The 15,198-nt window shown below is 33.6% G+C and overlaps 1 protein-coding gene and 1 long non-coding RNA gene across 2 annotated transcripts in view; both read left to right on the forward strand.

Moving 5' to 3' along the window:
- LOC118746180 overlaps positions 1-15,198 on the forward strand; it is a 192,763-nt gene that overhangs the window by 174,503 nt on the left and 3,062 nt on the right. Inside the window, exon 3 of the long non-coding RNA XR_004993790.1 lies at positions 12,944-13,343. This is a non-coding gene — a long non-coding RNA (uncharacterized LOC118746180). The remainder of the gene's footprint in view (positions 1-12,943; positions 13,344-15,198) is intronic.
- On the forward strand, positions 7,270-8,146 carry LOC118746178 (probable insulin-like peptide 1). Its single transcript, XM_036479981.1, has 2 exons — positions 7,270-7,550; positions 7,652-8,146. Exons 1-2 carry the CDS (start codon positions 7,352-7,354, stop codon positions 7,864-7,866), a joined length of 414 nt encoding a protein of 137 aa, XP_036335874.1. The 5' UTR covers positions 7,270-7,351; the 3' UTR covers positions 7,867-8,146.

The raw sequence follows: 15,198 nt of genomic DNA on the forward strand, positions 1-15,198 counted from the left end.
CCAGTGTTATCTATATAACTACATAAATTGATAGCCATTTTTGTTGTTCTGCGCGATGAGCAAAATAAATAAAAGCTTGTAAAAGTAGGTAATTGTAAGGCCAGTGCAGATAAGCGTAATGCTATTCTCTATTTATCTCGCAATTGCAGCAGAATAAAGACGAATGAATATATATTAAATAGACTTTTGTTCAGTTCCGACCCCGTTATATCAAATATAAGAAAAGTACCCCAAAAACAATGTGGAGAATTTTCCGAAAGAAGCAAAACATTTAATAATTATGGAGAACTATAGTGATGATGAAGATGTTGATAGCGATGACAATGACGCAAGCGAAGTTTTTATTAAAGGTTATATATTTTAAACTACTTTCTAAGCTTAAACAAAAATATATAATTTTTACAATTCAAATTAATTAATATATAAAAATTTACTTAAAAAGACAATGATTGTCACTTTTTCGTGAAAAATTTAACATCAGTTGTTATTACATTACTTTGCAACGTGGGTGAATTAATCTGCTCTTTGAAGAAATCTTTTGAAAGTAGTACTTCCACAAAGTAATGATGTTGATGATGAAGACAATGATAAGGATAATTATTATAATGATATTGCCGATATTTAGTTTGTAATTAATGATGATTATAATTTTAGTAAATAATTTATAAGAACTACAACTAAAGTTTAATGTTTTTCGCTCTTGGGTAATGCCATAATATCCTTAATTAAAAAATTTTGCCACTAAACTATTTTTGGATTTGTCCTTTTTTTGGTGATAGTTATACAAATACCACATCAACACATTTTTAATAAAAAATACTTATGAATTGATATCCAGTTTCAGGCTTAATTACCCCACTGTGGAGCGTCTAGCTGCTGCTCCTTAATGTATGCAAATTAATGGGTGCGCGAGAAAAATAACCGTAAGGAAATGTCTATTAAAACTGACATAATTGAATGGCGTGAAAGCATGCGGCATAAAAGATTGATAAAGAAGGAGAAGCATGTAAAAATAAAATATGAAGAGACATTTTTCACAGACCTCACACATGCACATTACATTCATATATGTATCTATATGCAAATACTTGTGTACATACTTACGCTGTGAATTTATACGTACACCTACTCGAATACGAAATGCGTACATATGTACACATATACTTTCGTTGGTACTTCATCATTGCACCCACCAGCAAAGGCGATGAGCAAATACTAATTGAGCATCCTTGGAACACCGTACGTATGTATGTATGCACCAACGTCATTACAGCAGCAGCGGCTATAGGTAGGTTATTTTTGTTATGGGAACTGGCTCCAGTTCTCATGCAAGCATAAACTGCTTACGTTGTATTCCACCATCAAGCGTAATTCGATAACATAGGAAGGCCTTTAGCAATGACGTCATTTAAAAAGAAACACCTTGAGAATTTACTTGCACAGTGTACTTATGTACATATACATATATTTTTTTTTAAATAAAATTAATTTATGTTTTTATTTATTATTATTGTCTAATACCTATTATCTGCCTTTAATAACACTGTAGGGACGCTAAAATGACACATAAAACACCAGTACACGTAAACTTAATTTATTAGGTAGTAGATTTCGGTTCTCTATACCATCTTTCCAGATCAGGTAATTTTCACAAGATATTTTCGTTTTAAGTTTGCATTGTGAATGAAGAAAAAGTCCAAACTTTAGCATGGGAAATGTTACTCATACGCCATGTACCAGTACGCCCGTGTACGATATGGCGTATGAGTAACATTCTTTCCTGCTTCTATGTATTTCATACAAAACATTATTGCACATTTTCAATTGACAATTCAAAAGTCGTTTATATATCTATCGACTTTCATCGTTAGTAGCTTGATTGTTTTTACAAAAGGACTGGCTTTAATACAAATGAAAAATAATTACAAACAATGTGTAATTTTTTTCCTTGTTAAATTTTTGTTTTCATAAAAATGAAAATATCTTATGAAATCCATAATCTAAGATCCAATAATATAATTTCGCATTTCCGCGTTTTTTTTTTGTCATTTCAAAATTTAATATTTTCACTACGGTGTAATGTTCATTAAAAAAAGATTAGATACTTCTAGTAAGGTCAAAGTAGAGTCGAAAATTGCTAAAGGTACTGACGATTTTTTAAATGGTGTTCAATTAATTTTGAATACTGGAAAGCTAGACTTTAGGAATGTAAAATTTTAATGGCGGTGCCCAGATCTTGAAAGCAAAAGGTTGGGCAACATTTTTCCTTCCACTGACGAACACAATTTTTTCTTGCTCTCTTTCAAAAAACGTTACGTAATCAATCATCCACTTAATTGCAAACGGGTAAAGCTTTAGCTTAGCATTTTTGTAAAATATTTAAACAACCTAACTGCATTTTTAAATAGTTGTTAATATAGTCCTCTTACATGTTTGCTAGGTGTATGACCTTGCTTCTCCTTCAATTTATGTTATAACAATAGAAAATACAGGGACCTAGGTTTTTACGTAGCCTCCGAACGGCAGATAGATTTTATGAGAAGCTTTTTCATGGCAGAAATATACCCGCGAGTTTGGCAATTATTGTTATTTGTAAAAGTTATATACATATGTACATATATGGTCCGTTTTTTTTTTTGTTAAAAACACTTTTTCTGATTATTTGACGTTAAAATCTTTTGTCGGTTTGGTTGCGACTAAACAACTTGGCTAGTTTACTTTTTACTTTGCAGGCGTGCCGACTCAAGACATATTTTAACCGAGCGTCCTCACCCGTATGCATATTATATATCCAAGCCAACCCAATCGTTGTATTTGTATATGTACATACATGCGTGGTATTTAAAATTCGTACAGTATTTATTCCATCTTCTTATCTTCCTATTGCCCAGGCAAACCGCGACATAGCTCGTGCATCTTGCGACCAAGGTCTTGCGTATAGTGTTATGTACATTTATACCCTTATGCTCAGCTAATTAAGTTAAGTTACATTTTTACCAGTTTTGGCTATTTTTTTTTTCTATTTAATGTATATAATTTTTATATAAAAGTCTAGCACAAAACATAACCAGCACCAAGTAAATCAACACTTCAAGCTTCCTACAAAAATTATAAAAATTCAACAAACTTCAAAAATTACACCCAATTACGGTGTTGAGCCTTCATATAAAGTGTGCTCGAAAATTACCTTTATATGGAAGAAAATGCCTAGCACCGTCAGCAAAAAAAAAAAAAATAGTAAAAACCAGCGTGATTTTCTCGCGTTCCAAAATTTGCAATTTATCCTGCTAAAATTTAACGGACTATAAAACTGCATATCAAACATTTTTCTAAAAATTTGTTATAAACAGTTTAAGATTTTTGGCTGTAATTGTTAAAGTTTGTTGAATTTTTATAATTTTTTTAGAAGTTTGAAATGTGGATTTATGTGGTGTGGGTTATGTAATGTTCTGTCTTTTTTAAAAATTAATAAACATAAAAAGACAAAAGAAAAATAACCAAAACTGGTCAAAATGTCTTTTAACTCAATCAGCTGACCTCAAGTGTATATACAAAGCCTATTCAACCTAATTATTCTTCAGTTGACCTTCAGATTGAGAATACTGGCGGTTGTTTATGCTCGATCCTAGATAAGCAACGTCCCTAACTGCTACAAAGTTATAATTGCCTACAGCGACATACATATGTCCTGATACGCTAACACTCTTTACTGCTTCCACCTCATCTTGATCAAGTGAACGACTGTCAGCATTATCCCTATATATTAGTTTGGGTCTTCTTTAGAAAACTCGCAACCGGTGCGACCATACAAAAGCATTGCGGAATGTTCTGTCCATAAATCAAGTGTACTCTGGGTGTAAGTGAAAGGATTTACATTTTTTCAAACCATTCGACCGGCTTATTTTCTGGTAACTTTTTCGAAACTCATTTCTGCCTGCTTGTATTTTAAGTTCCTAGCACTCTCGTCTTTTTGATACTTTTTATTCTTCTTGAAAAGATACATGCATACCAGAGTTGTGAAAAATGCATTAATTTTTGAATGTATTAATGGCACTTAAAGCAATAATGTTAATGTAAAAATTAATGCATTTATTTTTGAAATTTAATGCTAATAAAAATTTCAACGCATTGAAAAATATAATGCTAATGAAAATTGCTCGTTTGCATTATTAAAAATTATTTATATTTTTTTCTAGTAAATAACCTCTTTCGGAAGGACTGCGAATAATTACTAATGGTTTTTTCAGCTTCATTCTATTACGTTTATTTGTAGAAAAATTATTCAGCCTCATTTCGTAAGTCGTATAAATATTCGGCTAAATTCTTAAATTCGACAACATCGGTATTGTCCACTGTCATGCTGAAATAAGTGCGCGCGAAAATCATTGAAAACTATGCAGTGCTGTAAAGTTTTTCAGTTTTCTTCCACTAGTCGAGTCGAAATTTTCGATACGATTCGACTCTTGAAAAACGACTTTCCTTCGATACGACTGTCGTAATGAGGCTCATTTTTAGGATCAAAGCAATGTGCGTGCAACTCCAGTGTGCTTTTCTAGATTTATATTGAATGTTGATGCGGACAGATAGCCAATTTAGCAGCACATTTACACGACCGCTAAACCGCTGTTTAGTTCCATTTGACAATTTGGTTTTACCTATTTGACGACAAATGCCATTGAACTTGAAATAGTGAACACCGGCCTTAACTTCCGTTACTATCTTCTTTGACCTCGAAATTCTACCCTCCACGGCAGCAAAGAATTTTTACTTCAAAATGAAATGAGTTGATGGGTTTTTAATGCTTGGTATACTTTTAATGCAATAAATTACTGCAACAACATTAATTTAAAAATGTTTATACTAATGCAAAAAAAAACCATTAGCATTATTTCTTCGCAATCAATGCATTGATATTTTCATTTACATTATATTTCGAAAAATTAATGCATTAGGATTTTAGATTAGTATTAAAATGCTGTGCATTAAAAAATTACTGAATTTTTCACAACTCTGATACATACATATCTTTTCTCTCTGCTTTTCTCTAGGTATCGCTTAGCCGGAATATCTATATGAAAAGCTTAAGTTTTTCAGTATCATACAAGCCTGTTATTCATGTATATTGTCAAAGTTTCATTATTTAAACACTTCAAGACTTTTTTGATAATGGACTCAGACTTTGGAACTCCCTCCCTCGCTTTGTGAAAGCAATTCCAAAAAATTGATCTTTGAATAATTCACTGATGAGGTCGCACAATGGAGTGGTTATAAATTGTTTTATTTCGTTTTCTACGTTTTAAACAATTTCTGTTATTAATATACATAGTTACTCTATTTATTTTACCACTATGTTACCTAGTTGTCGTTTATATTCACTTGTACTAATCTCTCTTTGTATTGCGCAATATAAAATTAAATGTATTTAACGAAATAAATGAAATGAAATGAATTCGCTCAATTGATTCACCTCTTCTGCGGCGATACGAAGAATTTTAGAGTAGGAATCCTACTATTTATTCGTTTATATTCGAGCGATAGGGATTTGCTTTTTTAAGCCCAACTTTCGACACACCGTCATGCTCTGTGCCGCAGTGAAGTAGGTCTTCCTATTTACGTTGTCGGAGGTGTGCTTGGAAAGACTGGAGTTTCCGACAGTAATGTCAACTAGGATTTGTTTGCCCACAAGCACAATTTTCTTGACCCTCACAGAACTGCTTTTTGATCTCATCTTCTTCGAGTTATCTAGACGGTAATACACATATGTTATACATTCAATGACTAAGATATTTTTAAAGCAACAGGATATTTTACCATCAGCAACCACTTATTCAGGCACAGTAACAATATATTTTTTGTATATCTCTTTTTAGTTAGTGCACTCCTTTAACCGCCCGATTTACAGTATTTAATCAGAAATCGTTCTCGTACACACATTTACAATATATTCTGCAATATCTTCCGGACTAAATCTGAATTTTCGAGACTAAATCCTGTACATCTGATGGGTAAAGGAACATACTAAAAATCTTTATTGTCGACGGCGTTGCAGTGGACTTTATAACTAAATTATGCCCAATGGATTGGGATATGTGTCCTGTACAAAAATCATGTATACAGACAATGCAGGGTCAGTATAATCGAACACAATAGAGAGACAACACTGCACCTAGATTTTTGCAACTATTTGCAGAAACTAAAGCCTTCGCAGTGGATCACGGTTATCATCTGAATACTTCGACATACATTACGCTGCATCACTCTCCATATCGGAATTGTTTTTCCATCGGAATTACATCCGTCCAAATACGTCGGAAACATATTAAGATTTAAGTAAGCTGGACCGCTTTGAAAATACCTCTCAAAATTAAGTTTTTCTAAATATAATTACAGTAGTTTTTAAATATATTAAAAAAAAAAAAATACCTTCGATAATAGAAGAGTTTAAGCGAGGTGATATTTTGGAAAAAAATAACACTTTAATAACTATTTTTATTTATAAAAACTCGATCTTTGTAGGTAGGCATTTTCAAATCGATTGAGTTCAGGTGAAAGTAATATTTTACCGAAAAATTCAAATATAATAGGTTTTATAACTCCGGTGGAAAAACCTCAAAATTTTTTGACGCCCCCTAACATACACAAACAATGCACTTACGTACGAACTTCTATTCAATTATTCATGTATATCAGTGCATAAATACACTGAGAAAAGAGTTTACTTTCGGCATCCAAATATGTTTTTTGCTAGAGTTACATTATTTGTTTATTGCTACTAAATTTTGTATTGTGAGAAATATATTTGGCTGGCTATTTTCACAGTGTGGCTCGGTAGGTTGGCTTGCATTCTTATTGTTGTCTTTGTGATAAAAAACGAGTGTCTGTGCATTCTTGGTTCTGCGTTCTGCGTAGAAAAGTGTCAAGGTGAGTTAAATTCCAATTTCGATGCATATGTGCATATATAAATACACTCACACAAATATGCGCTTACCTGTTTACATACACTGACATATTTTTTCGCGTTCACATTGCAATGAACCGAGAATGCGCTGCAAATAGTTACAAATGTATGTAAGCACGCATGTATGTATGTACAACAGCAATGCACCCATAGGCTCTTCAGCCATTACATACAACCTGCATGCCAAACTTAAAACAAAGGGTTCGAATTGCAACCTACGCTTTTTAAGCAAAATGCATAGAGTTAAACAACAGATTTATTAACTCTATCTATAAATACGTGAAAGTATTCGCATCCAATATGCAGTCTTACGAAACGCTTCAAATACGCAGCTGGTATTAGTAGAAAAGGGAAGTAAAGAGTAAGAAAGCTTTGTGTAAATCTTCAATTCAAATGACTGCGACTGCTGTTGAAACATTCTGGTGGCTATTTATGAGTTCCACTCTTTTGTGTCAAGCTACAGTTGCACAACAGAAATTTTGCGGTCATAGTCTGGCTCAAGCATTGGATTTAATCTGCATTAATGGCTATAATGTCTTGTTAATCAATCCATCCCGAAAGCGTTCTGACTCCGACATGGAGGCAGCACTGGGTAAGTAATATTTTCAAATTCGACAGGCAGCTCTTTTTCTACCACATCTCTTCATCTTTATACTTGTATTAATTTATATTTGTTAAATTTAAATACCGTAGCAACCAAAGACGACTACGAGTCAGCGAATGAGCTAAATTTTAAAGGTTTTCCCCTCGGCAATAGGGTGGATCCTTTTTTAGCTAAAATGTTCAATATGTTAATATCAACACGTCATTCGCGTAGCCAGAAGAGGTCCTTTAAAGGCATTTATGACGAATGCTGTACGCAAAGCTGCACCTATACCGAATTATCCGCATATTGCCGGCCTAACTAATTCAATTACTTAGTTTTACAATAAATTAAACATAACCAAAAACATTAGCAGTAAAAATTTAGCATTCGCCATCGCCTGCCGAGGGACGACCGCTGTTAAGAAAAAACATTGTTTCTATATATTTTTGCGATGTTGCTTTGACCAGGGCTTGAACCCAAGCCCGGCGGAATGGAAGCGGGCACTGTTAACCATTATGCCACAGCGGCCGTCTAGGACTAAATCTGCAGGAATATATATATATTACATATGTAAATTAGAAAATTTTTTAATATACACTTTTTTGTAGTCATTTGTAATAAAGGATATGCAAGCATTCGAAGATAATGCAAAAACCATACGTTTTATATCAGATTTTTCAAGACTATGTAATGATATTTAAAGCATTTAGATAGTTATGAATTAAAATATTTTGATAATGACTTTTCTTTGTGTTATCACAAAGCATAGTGAAATGTATTTAAGAACGTACATATATCTATTACATATTACATATTATGTACATATGTACAAATATTCATATAAATGAGAAAAGGAAAGGCTCTTTAGAAATGGGCTATTTGTTGATGAGTTTATTTCTTTCTTGAAGGAAAGTCAAGATGTAAGGTTGGCATGAACCTTCGATTTTAGTGAAGGGATTGTTTCTGGTTGTAAGCTATCCACCACGTAAAACAATGTTCCAGTGAAAAGACCAATCGTGCCTCAGATGGGACCTCCTTCTGTTGTTGACGAATGCGATGAACGTTAATGGAGAAGGCGCCTGTGTCTGTTCAGGAATTGCATAAGCTTTTCAAAGATGTAGACATAGTGTAGCGAATTAAATAGAGTGGCTCCGCTCGCTCGGGAATGTCATACGAATAGAGAGAAAATATACAACGCGGATAAAGATGTTTGTAGCAAATGAAGAGCAAGACTTCGGCGCTGGAAAGACTAGGCGGAAAAGGGCTTGTTGGCATTTATGTACAATTGGCGTTAGTTGGTACAGAACAGAAATGACTGGCCTGATATAGAAACCCTTAGGCAGTTACGGTGCCGACAAGAATAAGAATTTATAAAAATGGGAATGCATTTTCAATTTTACTAAATTTTTAAATTTCTTTCATTTATTTCGGAGTACTGATGCTTCTCCGTACAAAATTTGATGCAAGTTTTCTGCTTTAAAGCATTCTTTAAAAAAAAGCAAACTTAGAAAGCTACCAATTGCTTTATTATTGGACAACCAAACAACTTAGGGCGTATAATTCGATGCACAATTTGCGTATCATAAAAAATAACAGCCTATTTTGAGCCTTCGTAATTTCCCAAAATACAAATAAAAGTAATAGAGAGTTTCAGAACTTTGTTTACACACGTAACACGCGCCAACATTCCAGGAACGGTGGGCGCAATGTATGTAGTAAAAAGTAAGAATTGTAGTCAAATAAAAAATTATGCGTCGCATATTGACCATTGACATTGTTTTTCTTAGTCATTGTTGTTGTATCATTACCATTATTGTCACGAAAAAGAAACAAATAAACACTAAAATTACACAATTGGCAAGCAGTATAAGGTGGACGATTTGGCGGGTTCAGCTAACGGAGTCCCCGTTGGAAAGACAAAGTAATGGGCCACACACTGACGGCAAAAGCATTGTCCGCATGGCTTGGTGTGAGATATACAAACACATACCTAATACTAATAAAATAAAAACCCAATATTTTGGGGCAGTCTGTAAGCTTGTTTAAGTCCATTGAGTTTCTAAAGTTAGATGAGATAGTCCGGCTCTTTTGAACCAACTTGCCGTAGCTCGCCAGCCTTCCACTTGCTGTGTTAATTTTAAATTGTAAAATCAATTATAATGAACAGAATGACAGAGAAGAGAAAAACTAAGATATAAATAAAAGATTGAAAAAGACCAAGTCTACCTTGCCGGAATAGTATGAACAACACACATAAAAGAAACAACAAAAAAAAAACATCCAATATGGCAAACAAAGGTGCGCAAATAGTTATTTCGGGATGGACAAAACGAGCATGAAATTAATGTTATCACTTACAAACATAGTAAGGTTTGCTTTTCATTTGGTGTAAGAGAGCGAAAAGGGTGCGTATAAATAAACAAGAAAAATGTAAGTTACACGAGCGTAAAAAAACACAATATATTTAGTACAAGTAATATTTAAGCGACCTTAAGAAAGTGAAAAACGAAAGTTAGAGGAAGAAAGACTTTAGACATCAAGTAATTTTTAAGCAAAAACACAAAATCGACTTCAATTCCCATATTCAAATTTAAAGGTAACGTTAATGTATTCATCATCGGATAGTATAGTATGGAACCACCGCTGAGGTACCAACTTTCCTTTAAAAAAAAGTATTATAGAAATCGGTTAGCGAGGCACAAAGTAATGCGGAAAAGTTGTAATTTTAAATAAGTTTGAAAAGTTCCTTTAAAGATAAAAAATTAAGTATTCGTTGCCCATATATTTGCTAAGTGCCTAATCCAACTTTATCTCCGGTTTGCGGTGTGCGTCTTGGAGTTAAGACACAAATGGGAAACCAACTTTCTATGCCGTCACCGAAGAGAAAATGGCTTTTATGAGATGTTTTTTCGGCCATTTGAGGATTTTTAGTAGAAAAGCTAAGTCAAACGGTGAATGCGAAATCAATTTAGGTATTTATTTAAATTCATATTCATATTCATCATAGTTTTCGAGAAAGTTTTAATCTTAGCCTCGGTGTCCATATTCGTCTTTTTAACTTCGCTTAGTATTCATTTTCGTATTTTTATTTGTCTTCGCCTTCGTAATCGGCCTCGTGTTAGACGTCTTATTCTCATTTGACTTCGTATTCGCTTCCATTCTCATATTCTTCTTCGATTTCATATCTTCGCCATATTCATCTTCACATTCGTATCCGGCTTCCTATGTGACGTCGCATTCGCCTTCGTTCTTAACGACGTTCATTCGTCAACTATTTATCTATTTCTAGCCGTCTTCGTCCTTCTCTTGATCTTCGTCTTTCTTTCTTTTCCTTACTTTTGATCCCCATCTTTATCTTTGTTTCTGTACTTGTCATCGTATTTATCTTCATAGTTGTCTTTGTATCCGTATCGTATGCGTCGTCGTATTCGTCTCCATCTTCTTATTTATATTCGTCCCAATCTACATATTCATGTTCGTTTTAGATTGCGGCCTTCATTTTAGTATTCGTGTCCGCCATTGTCTTCGAATTATTCTTCATCGTTGTATTCCCCATCATACTTGACTTTGTCTGTTCCTTTGTCTTTTTCTTACTAACTGTTGTTGCTTTGGGCTTGGACTTAGTCTAGGGCTGCCAGACGTCCTGGTCTTCCAGGATTTGTCCTGGTTTTGACAAATTGTTCTGGTGTCCTGGTTCACACTTAAATTGTTCTGTTTTTTAATGAAGGTCAATGCAGGCACCGATTTCATATTTGGCAGAATTTCGCTATGCATAAATGTTAAGCTTTCTGTTATTAGCAACCTACATTTGGTCAGTTTTTATGATGTAACGAAAGCTCATTTTACACAAAATAAACAGCTGTTAGTGTTGATGTAAGTAATTTTGACATTATAAAAACCAAGCATTGAATAAAGTTTTAAGACTACAAAGCATCTGAAATCTTGTTTATTTTTTGTGAACTGATTTGTATTTTAATGCTTAAACATTTATCGAAGTTCCGATTGTTCAATTTTCTTGTGTACTTTTAATTCATTCGTTGTATCGAAAATATCGATTTTTATATACTACATCGAAGAAGAAAACGGGAACCAAGTTTTAAGGAACTTTCTCTCGAAGAACAATTTGGGAACTAAAGACTCAGGTATATTCTGACAGAGAACGAAACGGGAACAAATCTTCTCTGAAAAATTACATCATGCAAATTAAGTCAACAAAGGACTTAAGACACGAACCTTTCTTCCACAGAAAATTGAAATTTTTTCAACCCATATCATAAACGGTCTGTAAGTTGAAATGATCCAGACTTCCTCTGGCTTAGAATTAGTCATTGGTCTCACTGCAACGAATTTTCATCACAGCACGCAGACGCCCCTCAAGGCGTCCCCTATTGCGAGTACTAGATAAACGACTATTATTCGATTATCAATTTTCAATGCTATTTTGAATGCCGATTTCTCGTTCAATAAGCGACTGTGAATATTTTGCCGCTCACCCTTCTACAAATGAACAGTTGTTGCATAATTTATAATCGATTAATAGTCGTTTATCTAGTAATAGTCGACACTCGCAATAGGGGTGCTTAGTTCTCTAGCAAAACGTACCCCAGGCTTTTGTTCTTATTTAATCCTCCCTGAAAAGGTTCTCGAAATTTTTGTTCTTATTACATTCTCATTGTAAACGTTCCCGAAAGTATTGTTCTCATTTCGCTCTTCTTGAGAACGTTATTGAGAGTTTTGTTCTCATTTTGTTCTTCACGGAAATTTTGCCGCACCTTTTTTTATCTGGGAAACCTATCGTAGCTGTGGGCTTTCCCCCCGTTAACATTTTCCCAACATCGTATTTTGTGGATGGATTATTTATTTTTACATCAACCTTTCTTACCTCAAATACCAATGAAGCTAGTTCATATATATACTAGCTTCAAAATCTTAAAGAAATGTTCCAAATAAATATGCTTTAATATTTTTTCTCTGCACATGTGTATTTTGAAACAAGGTTGCCTTTAACATTCAATCCTTTGTTTAATTGAAAATAATTTTTTTAATATTTAATTGACATGCGCATTGTGTTTACAGCATTCACATTTGACTTGAAATTCGAAAAGAACTTTCAAACAATAGCGGATGTGCCTGGCATTCAGTTGATTGCAACGAAAGTAAAACTTCCTGCAGCATACTTGCACATACGTACATACATACAAACATTGTCATGCATTCACTATTTTTTATTTACAATAACAAATAATTTCATATATTATAGAAAACTATGTACATACCATACATATGTATGTATGTCAGCGTGTATGTATGTACATATGAACTTACTTATTTAAGCATTGCCCCACATTACATTTGTCTAATTGCCACCATCTTTCCTTTTCTTTCCAAACTACTTGCAGGTGCGTAAGACGTTTGCGTCAAGAGCTGCTTGTCGTAATTAGTTGGTCAAAATGTCTGATTGCGAGTGACCGGAAAAGTTTATTGCTTGGGATCAGGAACAGCGAGAACAGCAACACAGCATGAAATCAAGAAGTTCGCATTGCGCAATGCGGATGTGTAAAATATCTACTTGAAAAGTTCGAAATAGAATAAAATGAAAAGAGAGACCATCTAATAACATTTAGTGAAATTAAAAATGAAGCTGCAAAAATAAGAAATAAGAGAAAAACATGATGGGAGAAAATAAATTATATAAACAAACAAGAAAGTTAGTTGCGAATATGCTGGAAAAATCAAAGTCTCCAAACAGCTAATTTCTGGCATATTAAGAAGTCACATACATACGGGTACAGAGATACGGTACGTGTACAGTATGCATAGCCATATCACGGTTGCCACTGTGGTAAAATGTTGCCAAAATCTCTGGTAATTTGCTAACTTCCGATTTCATTTGGTAGCTTTCAGACAAAATGCTTAAAATCTTTAAAATATTTTTGAATATCATACAATACATACACGCAGCTAATTTCTTATTGAATGAATTTCTTTTTGATGATAAATACGAAATTGTGATTTATGATTGGCGATATGCACATATCTATATACACATGTGCCATAAGGAGCTAGGGTCATGGCGTAGGCTTCGGTCTTTTAAATTTTGAAGATTATTATATGCGATTTTAATATTAAACTGTGAAGTAAAAAAGCTATCCTTGCCTCAAAAGAAATTTATTTTCGTACTATCTATATAGCAGTTAAGTTAAAATGTTTAAGTTATTTTATTGATTTAAAGTTTAGTTAAAATTGCTTTAAAACAAGAAAAATTGGTCATGACATATATTTAAATGTAAATTTTTGTTCTGCCACTATGTAGAGTAGCTCGCGGATTTCGAAAATCGAGTAAACTTTTTTTTCCTGTGGACAAGTTTTTGAGAAGTTTGCAATTTATCTTTATTCAGCTAAAAGAAGTGGTTGAAATTTTATTGAAAATAAAAGTAGGTTTTTTCGCTTGTAGAGATTACATTACATCCACAATTTTGAACAGTTTTGGGCAGGTTTTTACATAAAATTTGTACGGGCTTTTGTAATTTTTTTTGTGATGACTAACAAAGAAAATCGACAGATTATAAAACAGCTGTGTGGCAACTTTCATATAAGCTAGAAAGTGTAATTGTAACGCCCATTGTTTATTACAAAAGAAAAAAGGCGTTTATTACTTTTGGTAAATTTTTGGTAACCTTTTATACAAATGTTCGTAACATTTTTTCTAAGTGTGTGGCAACCGTGAGCCATATACGTATTTTGTGGACATTTGACAAAACAACTTATCTTGATTTCTGCATTTTTTGCCTTAAGGGTCTAAAATGTGGGAACCCAGTAAGTGGAGACTTAGTGAACTTTCAATAATTTGTATGCTGCTGTTTTTTTGTTTTCCCTTCAAAAACTAAACCTCTCAAAAGCATATTCATAATTTTTTTTTTTTATCGGAAAAATTCCATAGATAAGTATGCACAATATCCCAATTCAAGAATTTCGTACGTGGTTCCATTGCCACTCCCAGCCTCATTTGTTATGGTAGCCGTTATGGAAACCATTGAGCTGACTGGCAACACCAGGAAAAAAAGTACATTGCCAAACGAACAGACGGGAGTTCCTTTTAATGTGCCAAATATGTATGCTGAAGAAACTTTGGCATGACATGTGCGGCTGCCAAGCAATTTAATGAGATAAGTGGAGCAGAAATTAGGATAGCACAAGAAAGATATCTATGGACAATTCTGTGCTCACAAGCAATAACCGCCTGAGTCGACTTAATAAAGAATGGAGTTATATTTGCTATCGTATTCTGCAACACCTATTCCATGGGTACATGAAATTCCCATCTCGCCAGCTAGGCTAAATATGGGGTCCAAACTGTTGAAAATTAGTATGTGAAGTGAAATTTTGGTAAAAAAACATATTATGAAATTTTTGGAAAAGCGGCGTGACCCCGCTTCACCAATCCTTACCAAATTCGGTACGAGCCTTGCTTTGGGTCCAGCTAAGAAATTTGCTGGAAATCATTGAAATCGGGCAATAGCCACGCCCACCTCTCATATAACGGTAATTTAGAGAAACACGATAAATCAGAATGAAATGATTGAAAAGTCTTAAAAATTAATAATCTATACTAATTATATACAGAGAAGTCCCTTTTTTTTGTAACAGGTAATCT

This window comes from Rhagoletis pomonella, unplaced genomic scaffold, assembly GCF_013731165.1.
Source record: "Rhagoletis pomonella isolate Grant_MI unplaced genomic scaffold, Rhpom_1.0 Rhpom_scaffold_00010, whole genome shotgun sequence".
NCBI lineage: Eukaryota > Metazoa > Arthropoda > Insecta > Diptera > Tephritidae > Rhagoletis > Rhagoletis pomonella.